General features: G+C 32.8%; 4 protein-coding genes across 9 annotated transcripts in view; 2 read left to right on the top strand and 2 right to left on the bottom strand.

Moving 5' to 3' along the window:
- LOC106051828 (uncharacterized) overlaps positions 1 to 1632 on the top strand; it is a 37997-nt gene extending 36365 nt beyond the window's left edge. The window contains exon 21 of the mRNA XM_056004898.1: positions 312 to 1632. Within this exon, the coding sequence (XP_055860873.1) occupies positions 312 to 606 (295 nt within the window). The 3' untranslated portion in view covers positions 607 to 1632. The remainder of the gene's footprint in view (positions 1 to 311) is intronic.
- Positions 1633 to 6441: 4809 nt separating this feature from the next.
- On the top strand, positions 6442 to 17950 carry LOC106051841 (cytochrome c oxidase subunit NDUFA4-like). Its single transcript, XM_013207050.2, has 4 exons — positions 6442 to 6604; positions 15915 to 16003; positions 17003 to 17063; positions 17526 to 17950. The coding sequence occupies exons 1-4, from the start codon at positions 6557 to 6559 to the stop codon at positions 17586 to 17588; spliced, it is 261 nt and encodes an 86-aa protein (XP_013062504.1). The 5' UTR covers positions 6442 to 6556; the 3' UTR covers positions 17589 to 17950.
- On the bottom strand, positions 9373 to 14910 carry LOC129921626 (uncharacterized). Of its 2 annotated transcripts, none has more exons than XM_056003620.1 (5): positions 13452 to 14910; positions 10144 to 12601; positions 9951 to 10015; positions 9703 to 9784; positions 9373 to 9592 (listed from the first exon to the last, which is right to left on the bottom strand). In XM_056003620.1, the coding sequence occupies exons 2-5, from the start codon at positions 12590 to 12592 to the stop codon at positions 9396 to 9398; spliced, it is 2793 nt and encodes a 930-aa protein (XP_055859595.1). In that variant the 5' UTR covers positions 12593 to 12601; positions 13452 to 14910; the 3' UTR covers positions 9373 to 9395. The 2 variants fall into 2 exon arrangements, with proteins under 2 accessions (XP_055859595.1, XP_055859594.1); XM_056003619.1 differs by having other exon boundaries at positions 14292 to 14910.
- The window catches only part of LOC106051840 (centrosomal protein of 70 kDa-like), a 21777-nt gene continuing 15128 nt past the window's right edge, over positions 17709 to 24357 (bottom strand). For 3 of the 5 annotated variants that reach the window (XM_056003621.1, XM_056003622.1, XM_056003623.1), the window contains 3 exons: positions 24162 to 24333; positions 22279 to 22393; positions 18514 to 19306 (listed from right to left, as the gene is read on the bottom strand). In XM_056003621.1, coding sequence (XP_055859596.1) covers positions 19081 to 19306; positions 22279 to 22393; positions 24162 to 24333 — 513 coding nt within the window. In that variant the 3' untranslated portion in view covers positions 18514 to 19080. Of the gene's footprint in view, positions 18474 to 18513; positions 19307 to 22278; positions 22394 to 24161; positions 24334 to 24357 lie in introns of those variants that run through there. The other 2 variants (XM_056003624.1, XM_056003625.1) reach the window with 1 other exon arrangement.

Genomic DNA, 24357 nt, shown 5'->3' with positions numbered 1-24357 from the left:
CGAGAGAGGATTCGGCGCATAGAATAATCTTCCAGATTGCTACAGTGAGGTGAAGAAGTTGTCATTTGGAGTGCTGACTATCTTTGGATCGACAATTCGTTCGAGCAAGCGTTCTCTTGCATGAATATAATTAAAAGTAAAGTAAGAAGCCAACTAGCAAATGAAATGTAGAGTCGTGTTTGAAGTTATCAGCCAAATGTATCCAAATATAGAATTTGTTTGCTCAATTGTTTGTTATTAAAGTACAAGATAGTGTTTTGCTGCCATCTTCTTACACATTCTTAACTTAAATGTATGTCGTTTATTTGTAGAAAAAAGAAAAGACCCGTATATGTGGTGACTAAGCCTATCAATGCAAGACCATCCTGGGATGCGTACATGATGATTCCGAAGGCAGACTTTGAAACTTCCAGCAGGAGGTCTACAGCTGAAGAACAGAAGGAGAAAAGCTCGGACAAGTCTAGCGACTTTCAGAAGGAGCTTTTAAAAAACGGAGGGAATCAAGTTTTTGTGGACGACGGGGGCAGCAGTACCGACCATCCTGATACTATTAAAATCTTCTCAGTTGATACTTCCAAACAATCAGAATCGACCAGTTCGAATTAATTAACTTCTCGACCTATCGTCCATTTATGTATCGTCTGTTATCATGGGATGTAGAAGGGGAAACTTTTTGGTGTCTGTGTGACCAATAGGGGAGATTTGTAGCCACATACTGGTTACGTATGATGTTAATCCTCACTGATCAAGTCAGTGATATTTTTTGTACACTCCCGTTCCCCTAATATTATTCAGATCCAGATGCTACTCGCTACTGTCCAATAGATATAGTTAGTAATACAGAGATATGAGTAGGCAATCAAGAAATCATTATTTAGGCTTAGCAAGACACAGGCAATGTCTGGACCAAAGGCATGACATAATTACAACAACAGTGTGTATCCTTTCTTAGGTCCAAACCCAATAAGGTCACTTTGGTACGCACTCTTTCTTATGGTCTAATCTCAGTAAGGTGACTTTAGTGTTTCTTAACTCACTCTTGCTTAGGTTCAATCTAAATTACGTCACTTTAGTGATTTTTCGCTTGTCTTAGGGTCCAATCTCAACAAGGCCACTTTGGTTATTCTTAACTCAATATTTCTTAGGTCCAATCCTACTAAAGTCACATTGGTGATTCTTCATTTCTTGTTCTTATGGTCCCATCTCAATAAGGACACTCTGGTGATTCTTAACTCACTTGTTCTTAGGATCTAATCTCAATAAGGCCACCTTAGTGAGTCTTAACGTACTCTTTCTTAGGGTTCAATCTCAATAAGATCACTCTAGTGATTGTTAAATCACTAGTTCTTGGTCCAATCTCAATTTTACCTTACTTGTACTTATATTGAGCCTTAACAAGTGTTAAACCATGCACTTAAATTTTGGATTTCATGAACACTAACATTAGTATTGTTCAATGATTTCAATAATCAAAATTCCGAGGTATTTCTTCAGTTCTAACTACCAGCTTCGTCTTTCAGGGAGACCATTGCTAAGAATTATATTTTTCTTATTCCTATATTTTATTTAAACTGTATCTTTAAATAGAATGCCTGTGATAAAATGCATTGATAAAAAAAATAATCATTTGTGTTTATTTGTTTTATTTTATAACTTTAATTATTTGTTTCTTTGTATTTAAGCTGTGTATCAATGATTGGCCTCTTTAGCCACACAAGAAGTTGCAAAGGAAAAAAAATTCGTCTCTCGAGACGTAAAATGCCACAGAATTTAAGCTAGGAATATATATTTTATAAGGCTATGTGTATAGAATGAAGCCGCGGTTGCTGATTAGTAAAGCACTTGGCTTTTGAACCGAGATGTCCCGGTTCGAATCCTGGTGAAGATTGGGATTTTTAGGGTTGCCTCTGAGTCCTGACAATAATTGAGGAAAAGTAAAGGCGTTTGGTCGTTGTGCTGGCCACATGACACCCTTGTTTACTGTGGACCACAGAAACAGATGACCTTTATATATCTGCGCCAAGGATCGCAAGGGCTGAGAGTGAAATTAACTTATATGTATAGAATTAGTTTTGAAAAACTTTAACAGCTACTCTCCCTGCTTGATCCTGTTAGAGTCTGAATATAAAGGTAGCAAGTGTGACAACTGCCCCAGAACCCGCGTCTGAAGCGCACCGCGGTAGCAGAAATTGTTATTATCTAGTTAGTTGATTTTCCAGCAAAATGTCTCTAAATATTTAGTTACGTTGATTAAAGCCCACTAAATCAATATTGAAGGACAAGAGAAACAATCTTACAAGCAACATCTTATACTTATAATAGGATAGACGCTGTGTAGACCGTCAATAATACCGTTCCTCCGTGAGGTACTGAATCCCTGGAATAATTAGCTAGTAAGCCACCACGTGAATTAATCTCTCTAAAAAGTAAGCAAAGTGCTCCTCCAAATACTCAGAATGTTTGAAGTGTTTCGATAAGGAAAAATATTTGAGAAACACTAGTCAATTCTTACAATTCACGAGCCCGCGTATGACACACCCTCAGGGCCCCGCTTCTAGTTTAGGCTACTATTTACAAGCACTTAGACCAGTGATTTTCAAAGTGGTCTATATAGACCCCCTGAGGTTTTCGAAGACTTCAAAGGGGTCTACAAAAGTGAAAAAATAAATTGGGGGTCTGTGAGATATCCACGGGGGTCTACGATTATAGATTTTATTTAAGCAGGTCGTGACTTTAATTTTAACATCCCATTAATGTAATTATTTCATACACTAATATATTATTTGTACCTTAGTTAATCCTTTCAATACTTATTACCTTTTACCTTTACCTATCACTTAGTTTATTGCACCGTTGGGGCACCATGCAAGTTAAAACCTCTTTCAATGGCAGGCCCGTCCATTCTTTTATGTTGTCCTCCCATCGCTCTCTCTGTCTGCCTCTTCTTCTTTTTCCTAGTACTGTTACCTGAAGGAATATCTTTGTGAGCCCTGAAGATCTTGTAATATGGCCATAGATTTTAAGCTTGCGTTTTTTTTTTTACGATAATTAGCAGGTCGTTATGGGGTCCAATTGCTGCAGTAACCCTGTCTCTAATCTTTTAGTTTTTGATGCGGTCTTTGAATGTGATACCTAGGATCCTTCTGTAGCATCTCAATTCCATTGCTAGGATCCTCCTCTCTAGCTCTCCAGTCAGTGTCCAAGACTCATAATCATATAAAAATGTGGCCATGACCAGGGAACGCATCAGTCTAATTTTGGTGCCGAGGGCTAAGCCTTTGTCTTTCCATATTATTTTAAGTTTTGAAAAGGCTGCTGTGGACTCTGATATTCGGGCCAGAAATGCAGGCTTCGTTCCTTCATCTTATCCTGCTATTTAAATGAAAAATTGTTATATTTAATTCCAATACTTATTTAAAGAGCTTACTTTTGTCGACAGGTAACTTATATTTAACACAAAGATATGTAGACTTTACAGCAATGATTATTTATAATTGAGATTCATCCCTTCCTTTCAAACAAGCGGTTGCCAAAGTGCCCTTTATGATGATATGAAACCAATTATGCTGGAGGATAATCAGAGATGATGCCACGCTGGCAAAATTGATAAAGATTTGAAAAACTTTCGAACACTCAAATATAAAGAACCACAAAATCTCTCTTCAACATCATATAGAGAAGATAATGGTTAGTCTTACAGTTACAATATCTCTTTACTTATAGCGAAATACGGAAAACACTATATATAAACATTGATTTTACCAGCGTTGTAGTTTTAAATACTGTTTTACACAAACCTACATCTGATATCATTAAAAGAAATTCTTTAAGTAACAATACAATAAGCACATCGATGGTGTGGGTTATAAAATTAAAAGCTTTTATAGTTCTTTGCAAACAACATATATAGTTTTGGATCAGGGTGTAGCGCGATGTGCTGCAAACTGCCTAAGTGTCGCCAGCTCCTAATTTTTCATTATGATTGCCCCAAGAAATCTTTCCCATGTTTGAATATTGTTACAAGGCAGCAGAGTTTGAAATTCAGGTGGGTAGCAAACCAAGGCTAATGACCCCTTCCTGCTCAAAGTTGGTTTAAAAGCCAGCCACTCGCCTTCACCCTTTCTCCCTTAGTGACAACTGTTCCGCGGACTCAATATTTGTGACACACGTGAAAGATTAAGAAATACACGAGAAACTGCTATTTGCGAAAACTTTTACAATGATACTTAAGTCTAATTAATTCATTAATATTTAATGTTTGAAGGACTACTTCATAGAACAATAAACTCCTATGTGAAACATAACATTCGTAGCAACGGATGATAAACCTAAAAACAAATTCCAAGGTTGTGTTTGATGATTCCAACAATACATATTAGTGGTTATTTTAATTGGCTTGAATTTCAATTTTATCAATTAAAAAGAGGAATCTCTATAGCTTAATTTGTAGCTTTAAATTACTTGTTCACTCTTCAACTCACTAAAGTTAGAAATTAGTTGATGTTTTTTTTTTAATCTTGATGAATTGCAATACATGTTATGCATGGGGTATAGCAAAAAAAAAAACTGAAAACATGGCAAGGGGTCTACAAGATTAAAAAGTTTGGGAACCACTGACTTAGACGACTTGTTTGCTTATTACCAGATTAACACATTGATACGCGTATGGCGTAATAATCGTCTCTTTTGAAGTAACAGTGTAGGCCTACTAGGAAGAGAAGAAGAAGAGGAAAAACGCACGTACGTGTCAAAGTTTGAATTTTTTTTTTTTCAGAAATCACCTTCAAATTATCTAAACATCTCAGATATCGCTCATTTATCTAACTCGTAACTTTGTGGAAACTTCTGGGTGGTAAGAATCATCTGGGTGGAACGTGAACACAGATCTCGAATACGGTTCCATCGATTTCCCTAGAAATTTGACAGTTGATGTATACTGTTTGGGAAAAGAATTAGCCTACTAGCTCATTGACAACACTTGGAAAACTCTAATTTGACCATTAAAAATTTTTTTAGAGTAAAAAGTAAAATTAATTTAAATTTGGCTTTGGCTAGAGAATGAGAAAATATTTATCTTGAAGGGACTATACGGCTTCCGATCTTTCTGCATTTCATTGAAGAATTTAATTAAATTCATGTTCAGGAAAATTGTATCGTCTTCTTGATCTAGATCTAAAGACTTATTATTGGTATAGCATAAAGTGTAGTGGGTCTATACATTCACTTGTCCAGGATTCTTTCTCTAGGGTTGGGGGCGGAGGGAAAAAAAGAGGGGGGGGGATTTTCAACTGTCTTTTAATCTAACATTCATTAGTTATTAAGAGTTATCACTGGCGTCGGATTGATGGTAATGAAAAAAAGTCTGTTCATATTGCATGTTTATAATGTTTAATGGAGGATCACAATCTCCTATTTCTTCGGTATTTTACCTTGTCCGGTGTTTCAACCCAGTAGCATCTTGGGGTCTCCGCTTCTGAGATGACCACTGCTGATTCCTAGCGCTGTTCTCGTGTCCTCTGCAAATTGTGCGCTAGTTTTCACAGCGCGACACCTATCGCCTCCCAGATGGCAGGGTCAATGCTGAGGGCTTTCAGAGAAGCTTGGGGGTGTTCCTAAAGCGTTTTCTTTGTCCACCTTCCATACAGGGATGCGGGGGTCTTCCATTTTGCAGATTTGGCATGCCCAGTATTTGTTCTGAAACAGATCATGTGGAAGTGGTTCAGTTTTTTTTTTTTATGTTTTCTATATACTGTCCACTTTTATGAGGCATAGAGCAACGTAGGTAGGATGACAGCTTTGTGTCTGTGGTGATACCTCGTCTATTCCAAGCATCTTTAGACAGTCTGTCCATGGCTATATGCAAATCGATTTCGTAATCACTCTTTCTGTTTCTGGAGAGTCCACTGACTTCTTTTCCAGTACATTATCTTTATGGTATTTGGATAGTAGGCTTCACCTGGAGCTGACAAATATAAGTCTTCAGTCTTTTTTGTGTTTATAGTGAGGCGGAAGTCTTAAGATGCTCTCGAAAAGAGAATGTATTTATATATATAAACTTATATTCAGTAAATTATTTATAACCAATTAATATAGCCAATTACTTAAATCTGGACTTTTGTTTTTACAGAGCAACTCTTCCAGGCAGGAATAAAACTCGCGTTGTATTATGCGATAGTCTCCATTTATTCGTTCAACTTTAGTTTTGGCTGAACGAGTGATTATTTTATTGCCTCCCCTTGGTTGATTATCCTTTCCTCCTATAACTTAAATATTTAATATGATTATTATTCACTATAATTGATTATATAATATTTTATTAGATCTAGACTCTACATCCTATATACTAAATCTATATTTAATCTAGTTATTTTTTTCGACTGACTAGATCTAAATGAAAACTTTTTGGCTATGACAACCCCACGAGATGAACAGTTCACTTCCGGTTCAATATTTGTTCTTGCCCCCTGTAAAGTCACTACAGACTGTAAAGCAGGTTGACATTGAAGTCATTTTTTTTTTCCTTTCTAATAAACGTGAACATCATAAACCTGCAATCATGCCTATGGCGGGTCTGTCAATGGCTAGCTTGAAAAAGCACCCATCTGTAAGCTTGTTTAAAATTTAATCTAGATTGTACTTTAGATCTTTTTTTGTAATTCAATCAATGTAATTTGGTATAATATTTATATAATAATATTAAGTTGACTCAATTAAGTATATAATATAGTATTATAGTATAGCATAAAGTCATTTTATAGAGTCTAGAAGTCTAGATCTATCAGAATCTATCTAGTCTAGATCTGATCTACCTAGCCTAGACCTAGCCTATTTTTGGCACAATGTAATGCTATGATTAGTATGATAAATAATGATAGTATGAGTAACTATAATAATTACTATAATAAATTCATGACATTGCATTGTTTGGTACTATTAGTATTTTTACTATTTAGCCTTTAATTTTGATTCCTTTACTTTAAACTTTAATTTTAAAGGGAAACTCCGATAGTTTTTCAAATTTTAGTTATTGACATATTTAAATTCTGCGTAAAAAGTTGTAATAGTAAACATTATATCATTTTTTATTTAAATGCTCGGAAAATTTTATATTTTTAATAAATTAGACAGAAAATTCTCCAGGCCCTCAAAAAAACGGGGTTCTGCGAGATGTTTTTAGTTTTTAAAAACGTGACGTCACAAAGGTGCTGGCTAAATATAGATCTAGACCTATATAACCGATAAACTCTCTAGTCTAGATCTAGACCTATCGGATCGCATTTATTGTTACGCTTCACAGCTAGATCTAGTCTCCACGTTGATTTATAATTGGTCATTGTTTATAAATAGTATTCTAGATATAAACCTCTATTTCTACTTGAAGAAAATTAAATATTGTTCTTCAGCTTGTTGCAGTAGTTCCGATCACAAAGATAAAATCAGCAAGTGTCTCTTTTCATTTGTTTCCAAGAGATGAAGTTTTAAAGGGAAAATGGGGAAAATTTTTTCTCCTGAAGAGCAAATATTTTACAAAGGCATTAGCTAATTCCTGTTTATGCTCAAACCATTTTGAGAGAAGCTGTTTCAGCAACTTCATTGCTGTGGAAATGGGATTTGAAAAAAAAAATGAAGTTAATACCAGGTGCAGTACCAACAATACATTGGATTTCCAGGCCAAAGAATTCAATTAATGATACTATTTAGACATTTTAAACAACTGAAGTTCATAAATATAAATGAATCAGATTTGTGAGCTAGAAATTTACTACGTATACTAGATCTACTATTAAATTTCTTATTTAATAAGTAATCTATCGTCTACGAAACTCAATTCCAACTTTTTAACTTTTGACCTTGGGGGTGTGTCTCGCCGGCTGAGCCAGCGTCAAGCTCTCTCATCACTTTTTCCATGTCAACCAATGTTAGGTCAAAACGGCACAAAAAAATCATAATTTTCTTACGGTCAAACATACAGTCATAATTTATACACCGTTAGAAATTTCTTTTAAAGTATTTTAATGATGTACTAACGAAATTTTTTTTTATCAAAGATAATTTTGTTTTCGCCTCCCTATCTTATCTTCTTATCTTATATAATACAGACGTTACTTCAAAAAAGAAGATGATTACGTCCTACGCGTCATGCATTTAGTCATGCATATTAACCAATGACTTAAATTCTGCCAAGTCACTGGTTTTCCTGGCTAGCTCAGGCAACCCATTCCATGCTCTAATAGCACTAGGGAAGAAGGAGTATTTGTACAAATTTGTCCTAGCATATGCCTATCTATAGGATTTAAGTGCACACTCGTGACGTCACACAGAAATTCAGTGAAAATCTGACTGTTTTGGATGCGCAGAAAAATTATGTCACAAAAACATCAATTACTAAGTAATTCTTGCAAATAAAAAAAAAAGAATAATATATTCATTATCTATAAATCAAAACACATATTATATCAAAAATTGTCAAAACCATCAGAGTTTCCCTTTAATATTAATTCTACTTGTAACTTTCGAGCACTTTGAAGACTTTCTGGACTTAAACTTTAAAATAGTTTAAAATTACCAATTTGATTACATCTAATATAGATCTAGACTAAGAGTAGATGTAGATTCTATCTAGATAGAAGCATCTAGATCTAATAGAGATAATAATTATATGAGTGTTTCTCCAGTACTGGTGCCAAAAAGTGTCACATTATGCTAAAAATTAAAGTTGAAGTTTTTGGTTTCATTTCAACTGTATTCACTTCTTCAACCAGTTCACTTTAAGAATTTATCAATAGAAAATGAATTGCAAGATGTAGATTTTGACAGCAGTGTCTATTCAAGGGGTACCCCCTTTTGCGTCACAGGTGCATCACCGGGACACCACTTGATAATTTAAGAACTACCAATTGATAAATTCATTGTATTTTAGCATAATATAACTGTCTTTATTGTTACTAGTCTTTAGATACTGAAATTTATGCTTTTGCATAAAAAAAGTGGATTTGAGCTCAATTCAAAAATTGGGACACCGTAGCACCTGTGACACTACAAGTTAAAGTTTTTTAAAAAGATATTCTGTGAGAATATAGAAATTATTTTATTTTTGCACTAGAGTGATCCATTAGACTTATTATTAAGTTCACTATTCTAGTCATAAAGTACCCATTTGTAAAAATGCTGCTTCAATTTCACAAAATGTTGCGGGTGCTTCATGGGACACCATTTTTTAAAATAATGTTTAAAAGTTTAAATTTTTGTTTTATCTGTGCACAAGTAAATTGTCATTAATATTTTTAATGATTGACAAATATATATTTTATATGTTTTGTTAGTTTTAACACACAGAAAAAGGTTTAAAAAAAAAAAAGAAAGAAAAAAGACTTAAAACTGTACACAAATTTTATTCAGAAATCAAAACCTTCCACTCTCCACTCTCTCAAACTATTGCCATTTGGTATCAACATCACTTCAGTAACAATCATGTCTGCATACACTAATTGTATGTCCTGCACTTCTGGGTATACAAATATATCTCTTTTATTTCTGTGCCTTTTTAAAAAATTTATTCTGCGCTGATCATCCAGGACTTCTGTCACAACTCCTGTTAGAAAAAATTACCAGCAATGTTGAAAAAGTTAATACTTCAATCTAAAACATACTTTGAACTTGTTTATTGAATGTAAAAGGTACACAGTACAAAAAAAATTATACCTGGATAGAATATTTCCCCATACTTGACAATCACACAGCTATTTACAATGTACTTTTGATTTGTGGAGGACAATGTTTGGGCCTGAAAAAACAACAACATGGGGCTGAAATACTTAAATTCGACTGAAATGAGTCAAAAATTATTTAGCAGGGTATATTATTAAAAAAACAACTTATATACAATACAGGTAACATAAGATTCAATGAAAAATGTTAAAATGCTTATACTGTATGTAAAAGCTCTTTACCTTTGAATTTGAGCATATGGGACTGACATCCAAAGAGGATTCAAGATTTGATTGAGATTGCACCACTGAAGAAAAAGAAACAATTACATTTAGAAATCAGTTAAGTAATTTTAAAAAGAATAATATGTTTTCTCGGATAATTGTAAAATGGCTATTTAAAAAATAAATAAATAAATAAAAGTACAGTACTTACCATTCTGTTTCTGAAGTTTGAACATATTCCAAGATCCACATATTTCATCATGCAGGCACTGACTGCCATCTGAATTTCTGCAAGGAAAGCAGAAACAGCTTCTTTTTCTGTAGGCAATATTGTAAGGTGTAATACCTCTCACTGCATGGACTGACCTCGATCCCTGAAGGCTTCGAATCTTTTCGTTGGACCTGTCAGGCCTGTCTCGATTGATTTCTCCTTGTTCCACAAGGAAAAATGTTCTTTTACTTGTAGGCTCTGCCTTTGTCATGTATTCTTTTGCCCAAAGGAATAGCCCCTTTGCATCAGAAATAATGGCCATTCTTCTTTTAATGGCCAATGTAGCATTTTTTTTAACACCTATTTCAGCATCGCATGGCCCTTTTCCATGGCGACTACCGAAATAGTGCCTCTCTATGGACACATTTGTATCTTCCTTTGAGAAAGATAAGTCTACAAAATTTAATTTTCCTTTGTACTGTGCTGCACATCCATCACTAAAACTGATAACTTTAGTGAAAGCATGACCACGATTAGCTAACTCATAAATCACTTTCATTTGAAAGTGTTGTGATGCATGGCCATCATGTTTTAGGTCATTTGATAAAAAAACCATGCTTTCTTTGACTATCAAATCTTTGTCTCTGTAGTAGCTCACTACTGGGTGAATAGTGACCTCTGTTCGAGCCCAGTGTGCACCTTGGATTTCATCCTGGTGGTGGCATGTGAAATTTTGACCAAAATCAGAAACTAGCAAAAGCCAGTCACATGGTAAATCTTGTTTCAAATCTGCAAACTGCTGCTGTTGCCAGTTAGCTGTAAAAAGATGAAGGCTGAATTTTTCCAAATCTTTCTGCATTGATGTTACTAGGTCATTGAAAGGGCCTTCTTTATTTACTGGTCGCCACTTTATTACCTTTCGCAGTGTACCATCACTCTGAACATACTCATCTGTCATCTTTGACCAGATGCTCCATTCTGCTAATTCATCCATGCAATTTTTTAAAGGCTCAAAATACTTGTTAATTAAATCCACACCACAGTTGCTACATGATCTTTCAATGCACTGCAGCTTATGAAAACAATTGGCATTAGTTCTTGGGCATAGAGTTAAGTCAAGTGATGAAGCTGGATTTTTTAATGTCAGCTCTCTGTGTCCTTTTTTGATTAGAAACTTATTAATGCCCTCCATATAAAGAAAAATCTTCATACAGAACTCACATAAGCAAGACTGCATCTTATTATGTTGAGTAGCTTTTGTCATAAATGGTTTCAATTTAGCAAACTTTGAGAACGATACCTTTAATGTGGGTGCATGAGTACTCAATTGAGTATATGCCTCCTTCAGCGTTTTCTGCATGAAGCGTTTAGGTTTTCCAGTTCGTGCACTCACAGATGATTGAGATGGATCAGTTCTTGAGACATCCTCTCTGCTGTAAAAGTTGTGAATTTTTTCCAAGGCATTTTGTGTAATGCAATCACTTCGTTTTTTTCTTGCTATGTTTTGTGATTTGCACTTGGACATAAAACTTCTTGAAAAACCAAAATGTTTGAAATGAGTAGCACAACCTCTGAATTTGTTATACTTAGTAAGGATGTTGCAGAGTACTTGTCTGCGAGCATTAGACATCTGACTCCTTTTTTTGCTGGTAGAGTGTAGATAGGTTTTGATGCTTTCATTAATGTTGTTTAGAAAGATGAGCTTTCTTCTCTCAGGTAGACGCAGAAAGCCTATGTCTTGGAGAGCTTTACTTCTTCTTGGGGAGCGTATTTGTGAGAGACCTTCAACAACTGCAGCATATTTCTTAGGTGATCTAGGTAATTTCATCAAAGCCCTTGAAACAGCCATTCTTTTTGCCACTGGAGTCTGGAATCCAGTACCAAGTGATTCGCCAACCTCTGCAGAGTTGACACAAAGGGGACTATTAGCTTGTGGACTATTAGCTTGCTGTTTTCTTTCTTTGCGTTTTCTGTTTATCCAGGCTTTTTCATGTGGGCTTAACTTGGCCCTGTATGCAGCTTTTCTCAACCTCTCTTTTTCTCTTCGCTCTAAAACAGCAGCACGTGTTTCAGGTTTTACTTTTTTTTCATTAAGAGGGAGACCTAGTTCTTTCTTTTTTTGTCTGCATTTTTGTGTTCTTAAATTACTTAAAAGTCGAGCTCTTTCTCTCTTTTCTGGTGTAATATTTTGTCTGTAAAGCACACTTCGTTTTCTATCCTTTTCCTTGAAAGCAGCAAATTTTTCTGGATCAGCTTGTAGTTTTTCCCTGTGTCTTCTATACCTTATAGCACTAGGTGTCAACCCAGAAACATTATTTTGAGTGACATTTTTTAGCGACACAGGCTCTGGTACTAGTACATTTAGAAATGACTCAGGCTCTGATGCTTGTATATTTAGAGAGTCTTTCTTGGCTTGTAAACGCTTTGAAACTCTAACAGATAGCTCCATTACTGAAATCTGTAATTGATAAAAAATTTATTAGTATCAAAATAATTAGATCTATTATGTACTAATAGCACTCGTAAACATATAATATATATTGGTGCATTATTTAAATCGAGTCTAGTAATGCCCATAATTGCTTTATAGGGATAGACTCAATGGTGTAGGACTAGTACAGTTAATTCATATTATATAACTTAAGTTACAATCATTCAGTGGTAGACTAAAAGAACTGAATACAATATTCTGTATAAAAAATACAATGGAAATTAAGTTAAGGTTAAACCAAAATTTTCTAGATACAATCTACATTTCAATATAGGTCTATAAAAAATACTATAATATAGAATTATAGATCTAGATTATTCTAGAGATACTTGTCTATTGAAAGAAAGAATCTATTATTTATTATCTATAATTAGATTCTAAATCTAGTCATTAATGACCTAGTCTAGAGTCACGAGTCTAGATTCATTATAAGATCTAATCTAATTCCCTAATAATCTACTTATTTCCACTATCTAGTCTAGATCTAAAGTCTAAATCTTGATAATGAATTACATAATTAGATCTAGGTTTAGAGTAAATCTAGAATAATCTAGATAATGAATTACATAATTAGATCTAGGTCTAGAGTAAATCTAGAATAATCTAGATAATGAATTACATAATTAGATCTAGGTCTAGTCTAGAGTAAATCTAGATGATGAATTACATAATTAGATCTAGATCTAGGTCTAGTCTAGAGTAAATCTAGATGATGAATTACATAATTAGATCTAGGTCTAGTCTAGAGTAAATCTATATGATGAATTACATAATTAGATCTAGGTCTAGTCTAGAGTAAATCTAGATGATGAATTACATAATTAGGTCTAGATCATTAGGTCTAGATCTAGACTAGATTAAGTTTTAAAGACAAGTGTCCGAGATGCGCCTCAAACGGAAAATCAATTAGATCTAAATATTCTTTACAGTATTAAGTACAAATTTTTAATTATTTAATATTTCTTAAACACTATCGTTTTATTTATTTAATGTAGCTAATATTATCTGATACTGTAAAATCTTTAACAAAATATCACTAAAATCTATTTGGACTTAACAGACGCAAACTAGGACACCATTTGTAAACAAACGAAGTGTTGTCCACTGAAACGCCCCAAACGATGATAAGTAAAATTTCAAAAAAATATATATTGAAATATATCAAAAAATGTTCATTTAAAATTATTAATTATGAAAATATTTTATTACATACATAAAAATCATTTAATCTTGATTGAAACTTTCCATGAATAAAGAAAACTTAATATACCCTGAACTCGTACTAGACGCTACACGTGACGTCATAATTTATGCATGGAAAACACCAACACGGGGTCCCATGGAACGCCTCAATGCCTAACCCAATTTACTTCTCAAAATAAAAAAATGTAGATTATTTTAAATTCTTTCACACGTCTACTATTACATCAACATAATTGTTTAGGAAATATAAACTTTTTGTTTAGTAACAGGCTTTAAAATTGATTAACTTTACGATTTAAGACTAAATTGTATTCAAGACGCTTCACGTGACGTCATGATTGAATGGCTAAATCTAGTAACCTCGTTCTAAAAAAAGCACTTCGATTAGGATATTGCAATCAAACTTATTCGTAATAAGCTTAAATTTCAGTAGAATAATGAAATATCTACGTACCTGATGGGTTGTTGTTCCACAAAAGATCACAAAAAACAGTTTAAATGAGATGTTTGTACAAGATTGCCGGCGATTGATCGTGTCGACGCTTGGGGCGCATCAATGGTTAATTGTGGGACACGCTATTGTTTAAGTACTCCTGTTAATTACTACGCTAGTATTTCCAGCGGAAGCGGCACTTTTTTTGTTCTACACAATACCTGTGATGCTCAAAAGAACTCTCATTCATAAAAAGTAGTGTCGTGGGAAAAATAATCCCATTCTTAACACACGCAGCACAGGCGCTTCATCTGGGACGCCTCGACCTATTTTAAGCTCGTTATGCATGTTTAGAAAGCTTTTAACAAAAAAAAATACTTTAAAAGAAATCTTTAATGCTTGTTGTAACAGAAATGCAATGTTGAGCATATTATTTATTTCTTGTTTACAATTCATAGAGGATTGTAATTCCGTATAAAGTGGGACACATCGCGATGCGCCTCAAACGCCTTTTTGTGGCCGTGTTTAATCAATCCTTTGATAACCTTGAGAAAAACTAAATAATGACATTGAAATATGAGGATCTTGTTAACATATCCCAACAAAGATGGAAGTTTTATGCCCCTTGGTTTTAGTACGATATTAGTTCAATCATACTATGGTGTTCCGTGTTACATCAAAAGCCGCCATTTTGGGTAGTAATTTCACACATTTTTTACAATTTCAATATTTCCCTAGCACCTTATGAGCTCAAAATATCAAAATTTATAGATTAACCATTTCTTAATGCAATGTAATGCAAATTGTCACATTTGAATAACAATCTTATGAAATACGGACTTTTTAGTGAACCAACACCTAGTTGTAACCAGTACTGGAGAAACACTCATATATAATATTTAACTTAGATCTAGAATCTAGACAGGGGATGGGAGCGGTCAGGGTTTGAACCCTGGACCATTGATAAATCTGAACGACAGTCCAGCGCGCAAACCACACAACCAGGCAGCCATTACGAATGAGAAAAATCAAGAGAAGCAAAGTCTGATGTATATGAAGCTCTCCTGGAGTTTAGATATATGACAAGACTTTATCTAGTCCAGCACAGATTGGTCAGGTCACTTGAACACTGATGCCAAAGAAAAAGAGTAAATACAACATAAGATTTCTACATGCCAAGATTACACTATGAAAAGGAAAGAAAGACATCAGTTGAGCGTAAAAACATCTTATGATAAGAGGGCAAGAAATTTGAGTCAGCTGAGAATTGGACAGAACAACATCACAAAAGTCGAGAGCACAGATTCCCTTTTTATCACGAACTGCCAGGTTCCTCATGTCCATGTAGTGCGGAATCTTGGAGTTTTCTTTGACTCAGTACTATCTTTCCAGTCTTTATCTGCAGATCTAGATTTTTATATTTGTATGGATTTATTTTATAATATGTTGGAATAAATTTCTGTTAGATGACTAGATCTAAATCTAAAGACTTTAATTTCATTAAGTTAGCACACATAATGCAGACATATTCATTCAATGTTCTTTGATGGTTATGAATATGGAGTGTGTAAAGAAAATGCCAAAAATACTTTAAATTGCAAATTGCGATGTTGAAGAAAATTAAAATATTTAATTTATTTTCAGCTGATTCCCCTTTTTGTGTGTGTTGGTGGAGGAATGCTCTGGGCAGCATACTATACTCTTCGCTTGGCCACAAGAAACCCAGATGTTAGGTACCTTTTTTTATTTTATCTTATAGGCAAGATTATTCAAACATTTACCGGTATTCAACGTCTTCCCAAAAACAAGGATACAAAAGTATCAGTCTCACTGATTGTTGGCTAGCTACCAATAGAAAGTTAAAACAGAAACATAGTCTATTTTCAGTTACAACATTTGTTTGCTTTCATTTTGTCATTACTATTCTTGAGTACTTTTTAAGCTCTTACCTACATAATAGAAACTTGAGCAGAATTTTATCTTACATCTTTATGCATGAACTAGTTTGTCTCCTTGGATGCAAGCAACGGAGCCCCATTCCATACTGTCACATTATCTATAATATATTTACCGTTAATTTTACATTAATGAATATATACACTATATATAGATGCTTTATATATAGCTTAAATCTAAGTTTGAACCTTTTAGGTATATTTAATATGCAAACTATACTAGTAAGTACTAATTGCTCACTATTATACATCTAGATCTAGTCCTCAAAGAGATGCAAACAAGCTAGTTCAGGTCACAATGGATCTAGTTAAAAATTCAATTCATAACTACATATGATTTTTAAGTGAGAAGAGATTTGGCACTTAAGAATAGAAAAACAATGGATTTTATTAGCATGACATTTTGTTGGAAGTGACTAGAAGATAAGATATATTAAAATTACTCCTAGAAAGGATTAGATGATTTATTTAGCTCTTTACTAGTGACCCTTTGTAACCTAGCCCAAAAAAAGTTCATAATCTAGAGTATTGTATATTTCAGGGTTAAATTTACTTAGTTGCAACTATATGAAAAGTTATTTTAATAGTCTCAAATACATTTCTATTCTATAACTATTAATTGGCCTACTGAATAGATATACAGAATTTGGGTATATTTCAGGGTTAAATTTACTTAGTTGTGAGCACCAACATAGCCTTAAATGTGCCCATGTTTGAATTATTGAAAAGTTGTTGGCTCTAACACTTTTCATTTTTTTGCTATTTTATTTTCCTCAGCTGGAAAAATAAAAGTGAAGAAATGTCCAACACCAGATGGCCAGTCAACCAGCAATACAAAGTAAGAGGAACAGACAGTGCTAAAAAAAAATATTATATTTTTCATTAACACTTCTGCAGCATTGTATAACTAGTTATTCTGCTAAGAAAATAAAATTGATTCTATAAATAACCATTTCAAAATCATAGTGACCATAGAATGATAATGATTTTTATTTATTTTTAAGGTTAATAATTAGAAACTTTTTCTGTTTAATAAATCACTTTGAATGCTTAAAAAGTTGTTTTTCTTTCCTTTTAAACATAGCACAGTTGCTTTTATCTCCCTACATATCTTTATTCTCTCATCTCTTGCCAATTCTTTTGGTGCCACATAACTGACTGTTTCAATACAGAAGCCCACATAACCCTTATTTAGTGCTGCATGTACTATTATAAAATAATTTAACATACAAGTCTGACAGAAGGAACATGTATTTACACTACATTGACAATTTATTGTATTTTATTATTTCCTTTTCAGTTCTTCTCTCCTGTAGTTGACTACAAAACATTGAAACACCCAGAGGAGCGACCAGAGTTATAAAACCAGCAGTGCTTCATGTTCTGTTGATGTATTTATGCAGAATTATATTTTGATGTAACACATGAAAACAAGTAACAACTAATGTATTTTTTCTCAATAGTAATGCTCATTTTTTGTTCCCCCAAGGTTTATTGTAAGAAATACTCTTTACACTAGCTTATTATTTTTTATGTAAAAGTTGTGTTTCTTTTGTGTTGATGGAAAGTTTGATATTAATTAGATCTGGGCATATGAATTGAATCACAACTGGCTGTTTAGGCTTGTTGTCTGTAAAAATTGCTCCACTCAAAGTTAAGTTTATTATGTACTCCACTGTCTTACACAGTTTTGAATAGATTTAATAAACATTTTTACCAGTAGCATTAAGAGTTAACTTTTTTCTTTTTGTATATACCTAGTACCATACTTTAAAAGTTTAGTTTTTTTTTAATTGCTGTTCTTTGTTTTTCCACCGATAGTATTTATATAATAATGGTGTAAAAAAAAATGTATACTATTGGAAATGTATTTAGGCTATCAGTCTCTCATCCCTTCCCTCGTAGATATAGAGGTACTAAAAACAATGAAATCTTGTTTTAATGTTATAGCCATGTTTTTATACAAATAGCTGTACACTTCCACTGCGACACAAGCATAAAAAATAATTTAACAAATATTAAAATATTAGTACATTGAATGGTTTTATTGGATTGTTAACCTAGTAAACATATAAAGATAAAAATATATATATTACAATAAAATTGTTTCTTAAACTAAAAGTATAGATCTATATTAAAAGAAAATTGTAAAACTATACACTGTATCATTGTGTGAAAAGTGTCAGTTATTTAGCTAGAAGTTTAAGGGCTCTGACGGCAGGAAGTATTTCTTCCATTCTGTCCACACCTGTAAAGAAAATCAAGAGGAAAATTCTCACTAAATATACTATAGCCCACAAAAAAAAAAAAAAAAAAAAAACAGCAAATACTCTTATACTCCTTGGCAGTTTTTAATTCTAGAAAAATGTGGAAAGCCCCCATAGATAGTGTCAAGTGAATTGTTGATTGAAAAAAATAAAAAACATTACATTTTATCTAAGGTAACTTTAAAGATTAACATTGAGGTAACATTGAAAGCTCAATATATTTCACACAGAATATACAGAAAGAGTGCAGAATTATATGTGGCTTTGATAGATCTGTCACCTACATACATTTTGTCACATCTGACAAAGCCATGTAGACTTTTGACCAAAAAGATTGATAGATTGGTTTCACATATCCATTTATTTTGGGATTATGATTTCTTAAGAAGGCCCTGATACCTCTGACTGATAAGTCCCACAAGGCATTTTTTGTACTTCTATGCTGTACTGCCACTCACAGTGAGACGCTGCAAATGGGATAGGGTTAGCATGTTTTTCTTTCAATCTCTTCATATTTAAGTAAGGTTTGCTAGAACTTATTGTGAACGCACACTGGAAGTCATGTTCTTTTTTTCCCTCTGCCACCATCTATATATTTTCACTCATCATGAAAAACAATTGGAAACTTCTATTAGAGGATTTAGCATTAACCAATAAAGTCCAAATATTAAACTGATAGATAGAGATATGGATATATTGAAAAACAAATCTTGGATAAACATATTTGTCCTCACCTAATATATCAAATAGTTTGTGCATGATGCTGTGAAAGGCAGGAAAGAATTCTGAATGTTCTTCTAGTCTCCTTATCACTCTGAAAATTTAAGAAAAAAAGGTTTAAAATATTATGTTCAAACTTGATTTTTAAGAGCCAATAATAAGAAAAACATCAAAAATACATTTTTTTAAAGATATTAATATTATATTTTTTTGCTCAAGCTGGGTATCGAAATCATACTTTAGCACCATCAGCTTGATATCCCATTGACCTTAGCCACTGAGCCAAAGTTACAATGTGTAGATCAGTGATGCCCAAACTAATTCGACCTACAGGTCTTTTCAATTCCCAACACGTGTCGTGTGTTACATTACCGAAAAGGAAAGCCTAAAAAAAAAAAACGAAAGGAAATTGACCTGAAGCTATTTGATTAGAAACCAGTGAATCTAGTACTTAACTGGTTAATTGGATATTTTTTTTACATGTGGGAAAATTGCTTCATTTCTCTACTTAAAAATGTCAGCACCATTGTAGCTAGCTTTACCACTGAATAATTTTCTTGTCTCTTTTTGATAAATATTCCTAACAATTCTCCACTCTATAAGTGTAGTTTAACAATGTTTTATTAGTGGCTAGAATCAAGAATGCTGACATATTTGTTACATAATGCTTTTTATATGTTTTTTTCAAAATAGACACACTTTATAAAACACACATGTTCGTTTGATATCATGTTGCACAGAAAAAGTAAAGATCAATTTCCTTTTTGTGGTAAATTCTATGTTCCAGTCCCATTTCATAAAACAAATGTTAAAAGGTCATGGTACCAATCCATTTTTTAGAGGGGGCGGGGGATTTTCTACACTTAGTGCTGACCTTTTGTATTTTGGACATCACTGGTGTAGATGTATCATTATTTATTGGCATTTCATTACTCAGACATCTAGATCTACCTAAACTTTGGATTTAGAACTCTTAAGATGTAGTATAGATCTAGATCTACTTCTAGATGTACTGTAATCAAGGTTAGATTTATGTAAAAATATAAGCAAAGCTTAGATAATCTATCATTAAATTGAATAAACTACTCAGTTATCAGTACACTACGTCTGACTATGCCATGTTTTTTTATAGCCAAGTTTAAATTTATTTATTTTTTACTTTGAAAAATAACTGTCAAACTAGAGTTTTCCCAGTGTGGCCAATGAGCTATTAATTCTTTTTTAAGCAATATTTTAGTGATGGGAACTAAACTAAATTTTTTTAGTTAAACTAAAACTAAGTTTGAACTAAAAAAAAGTAATTAAACTTTTAGTTAATCACAAATTGAAAAAATTAGTTAAACTAAACTAAGAAACTTTAGTTAAACTTTTACTAACTATTTTGACCTTTTTTAAGGACAAACAGTCAAAAATGAAAAAATATAAACAACAACCAATCTCTTTAGCAAAATGTAATAAACATTTATTTGTGCACATGAAAAAAGATTTAAATGTCTTTATGGGATAGATGTAGATCTTAATAGAATCACTAGATTAGACTAGAATGATACTATTATAGCAAGAAATGAGAAGCAATTGTCCAAGTTCTAATATAAGTTACCTTTTTAGAAGTAATGATAAAACTGCATGTTGACTCGCTAACTAACTCTAGATTCTAGAATATTAATAATATCTTCTACAAACGAAATGATCAGAAATATAATCTGGATCTAGAATTAGATCTAGCTACTAGACCAAGATCAAAAAATTAATATTTTAATCTAAAAATAATTTAAGAAATACTAGTTACTACTACTACTACTACTAGATCTAAATAGAGTCTAGTAGATATCTTAGTAACTCTAGATCTATCTAGAGATTTTAGATTATTATAATTATGATTATAACAAGATATATAGGTATTTAGATCTATAATATACTATAATATAATACTAGATCTAGATCTAATAGATCTAGATAGTAGATATAAGTATAATTATAATAGAAGTAGATGTAGATCTAGTCTACATTTAGTTAATTTAGTATTAGATCTAGTCTAGTGACGACTATTATTAGTAGGCCTATCATAGTCATTAATATTATAGATCTATCATCTTTGCATCTTAGGTCTTAGTATAGAGTATAGGCCTAATAAGTAATCTAGAATTTTCTAGATATATCTGGATCTAATCTAGACTCTAATTCTAGAATAGTGGAATCTCTAAACTAATACTACTAATAGATCTATATTATTGACTTATAATTTTAAATTTACATTTAGATCTAAGAATACTATTACTAAGAGTTAGACTCTACTTAAGACTAAGAGACTAAAATAATTAAATATAGACTATTATGACTATAGATCTAATAGTAGTAATAGACTAATACTAATAGGCTAGACGTCACTAGACTCTAACTTTAGATCTATCTAGTAAAAAGTTTTAAAATAAAAAGAGTCGACATTTCTTTTAGATCTATAGTAAAGCAAAATTCTTTGCCTGCAGCTATACAGGAACACACTGGTGTTTAATAAAAAAAAAGCAGCAAAATGTAGATCTATAGAAGCAAGGAATTATCAGGATTTATCAAGCAGCGAAACTTGCTAGGAATATAATGAGCACGTGTATTTTTTTTTAAAAGGCGGGAATAGCGGCCATTATAGGGTAAAGGTCAAAAGGCTTTCTAGTGACCTGTGCACCATCTAGTTTATTCTCCTCTCTATCATTCATGATATATATTCTCTGAATTACATAGATCTAAATATTTATTGGTATGACCGTATGTATGTTAAAAAAGTTTGTAAACTTTGTAATTAAACTTTTTAGTTTGTAACTAAAAAAAATTAATTAAACTAGGATTTTAACTAAACTATTTTTTTTTAATTAAACTTTGGCCTTAACTAATTTTTTTTAGTTAAACTAAAAGTTAGCAACTTTTTAGTTAACTTTTGCCCATCACTAAGCAATATACATCAAAAGTTAAATTTTTAGGAAAATCTTTAGAAACATTTTTGAGATCCATATCCGGGTTCTGTGAAGTTGTGTCTTGAATAGAGGTATTGTAAAAATAGCTCCCAAAACTTACCCTTGCAAATCATCAGTTTGTAAAAGTTTCTTTAACTGTTTGGCTGTTGTTGTATTGTGTATATGACAGAGTTTACCCACAGCATCCACCAAGCCTGAAGCATGAGTTTCCAGCTCTAGGAATAAGATATAGATCAGTGATTCCCAAAGTGGTCTATATAGACCCCCAGGGGTCTACGAAGACCTCCAGGGGGTCCATGAAAGTGAAAAAGTAAATTGGGGGTCTATGAGATGTCCATGGGGGTCTACGGTGGTGGATTTCATTTAAGCAGGCCATGACTTTAATGTTCACACTCCGTTAATGTAACTATTTCAAGCACGTATAAATAATTTGTAATTTAGTTCTAAATATTTGTCCTGCTATTGAAATGTAAAAATTGTTGTATTTAATTTCAATACTTATCTAAATAGTTACTTTTGTCTACATGTAACTAATGTTTAACAAAAAGAAATCTAGATTTTACATCATAGATTATTTATTTCCTTGGTTAAATAAGCGGTTGTCTAAGTGCCTTTTTATGACCATATGAAACCAATAACACTGAAGGATTATTTGAGACGATGCTACCCTCGTAAAAAAATAAAGGTGATAAAAAATTTCAAAAACTCAAAAATAAAGTTCAGAATAAACCAACACAAGCTTTCTTCAACATTATATAGAAAAGATTTGTGAGTGTTTTATAAGATCTCTTTACCTATTGTCAAATATGGAAAACACTATAGATAAAACATTGATTTTACCAGCCATTGAAGTAGTTTTAAAAACTGTTTTACATAAACGTAAATCTGTTATCATGCAACAAATTTCTTTAAGAAACACTATAGTTCAAGGGCACATCCGTGGGATGAGCATTAAAGCTGCAAACTGCCTAATGGTCTTCTGCTCCATTTTTATCCCCAGGGCTGACCCACGAAACCTTTCCCATGTTTGGGTATAGCTGCAAAGCAGCAGATTATTGAATTCTTTTTTCCTTTGGCTTGGTGGGCTGCAAGCCAAGGCTAATGAGTCCCTCCTGCCAAAGCTTACCGATTTAGGCGCCAGTAACTCATCTTTGACCCTTCTCATGTTAGTGAAAACAGCTCCGTGGGCCCGATATTTGAGCCAGATGTGAAAAATCAAGAAACACACTAGAAACTGCTCTTTTCGAAAACTTTTTAAAATGATATTTAAGGCAAATTGATTAATTAATTAATATTTAATGTTTGAAGGACTACGTCATAGAACAAAAAATTTCAATATGAAACATAATAACCGTAATAACGAATGATGAACAAGCAAAAAAAAAAAAACATCTCTAGTGTGTTTGGTGATTCCAGCAATACATACTTTTTTTTTTTTTTTTTGGTTTAAATTTTATCAGTCAAAAAAGATAGATCTCTGCAACTTTTGAAATTACTTTTTCACTCTTCGACTCATTACAGTTATAAATTAGTTTTAAAAATGAGTTTATGAATCTGCAAAAATTGCAAAACAAGTTAAGCAGGGGGTCTACCGAAAACCAGAAAACATGGCAAGGGGTCTACGAGACAAAAAAGTTTGGGAACCACTGATATAGATAGAAAGTCTACAACCCAATGAAACATAAATTTCCAGCTCTAAGATAAGATAAATCTAAAAAAAAACAACTATTGCCACTGAGTTCCATTTATAAGTTTTGACTAAAGTTGTTCATTTGAAATCCTACTTCTTCAAAATGAACACTTGGTATTCGATAATTCGAAGTGACATACATTCTAGTTCTACTGATCTTATACACACCTCTACTAGGTCATATTTTATTCTACACTTTTTTAAAAGTAAAGTAATAAGACTATCACAATGAGATATGACTTGATAATTAAATCTTAGAATCCATGCTTTATAAGAAAAATGCAGAGACTGACCTAGACCTAACATGCTTTTCAGTGTGTTCATGACATTTTTAGATTCTCCTATAGTTCTATAGATGTCATTCATGCGAGGAAATATTCCTGAGATCCTGGGAACATCGAACAATGTCTGGAAGTGACTTACAATACTTTCCAAAGTGCTTCGAGACACATCTTCCACTAACACCTTTGGAAAAGAATATATTAAACT

The sequence above is a fragment of the Biomphalaria glabrata genome, chromosome 11 (assembly GCF_947242115.1).
Source record: "Biomphalaria glabrata chromosome 11, xgBioGlab47.1, whole genome shotgun sequence".
Classification (NCBI taxonomy): domain Eukaryota; kingdom Metazoa; phylum Mollusca; class Gastropoda; family Planorbidae; genus Biomphalaria; species Biomphalaria glabrata.
The sequence above is the reverse complement of the archived record's forward strand: the minus strand, read 5'-3'. Positions and strand labels throughout refer to the sequence as shown.

Bases quoted from the DNA above. Each gene is read 5' to 3' on its own strand.
- LOC106051841 (XM_013207050.2), top strand. From the start codon at position 6,557: ATGCCTATGGCGGGTCTGTCAATGGCTAGCTTGAAAAAGCACCCATCT. The intron at 6,605-15,914 runs GTAAGCTTGTTT...ATTTATTTTCAG, and splicing joins GCTTGAAAAAGCACCCATCT to CTGATTCCCCTTTTTGTGTG. The intron at 16,004-17,002 runs GTACCTTTTTTT...TATTTTCCTCAG, and splicing joins ACAAGAAACCCAGATGTTAG to CTGGAAAAATAAAAGTGAAG.
- LOC129921626 (XM_056003620.1), bottom strand. From the start codon at position 12,592: ATGGAGCTATCTGTTAGAGTTTCAAAGCGTTTACAAGCCAAGAAAGAC. The intron at 9,785-9,950 runs GTAAAGAGCTTT...TTGTTTTTTCAG, and splicing joins CCATATGCTCAAATTCAAAG to GCCCAAACATTGTCCTCCAC. The intron at 9,593-9,702 runs GTATAATTTTTT...TTTTTCTAACAG, and splicing joins TGGGGAAATATTCTATCCAG to GAGTTGTGACAGAAGTCCTG.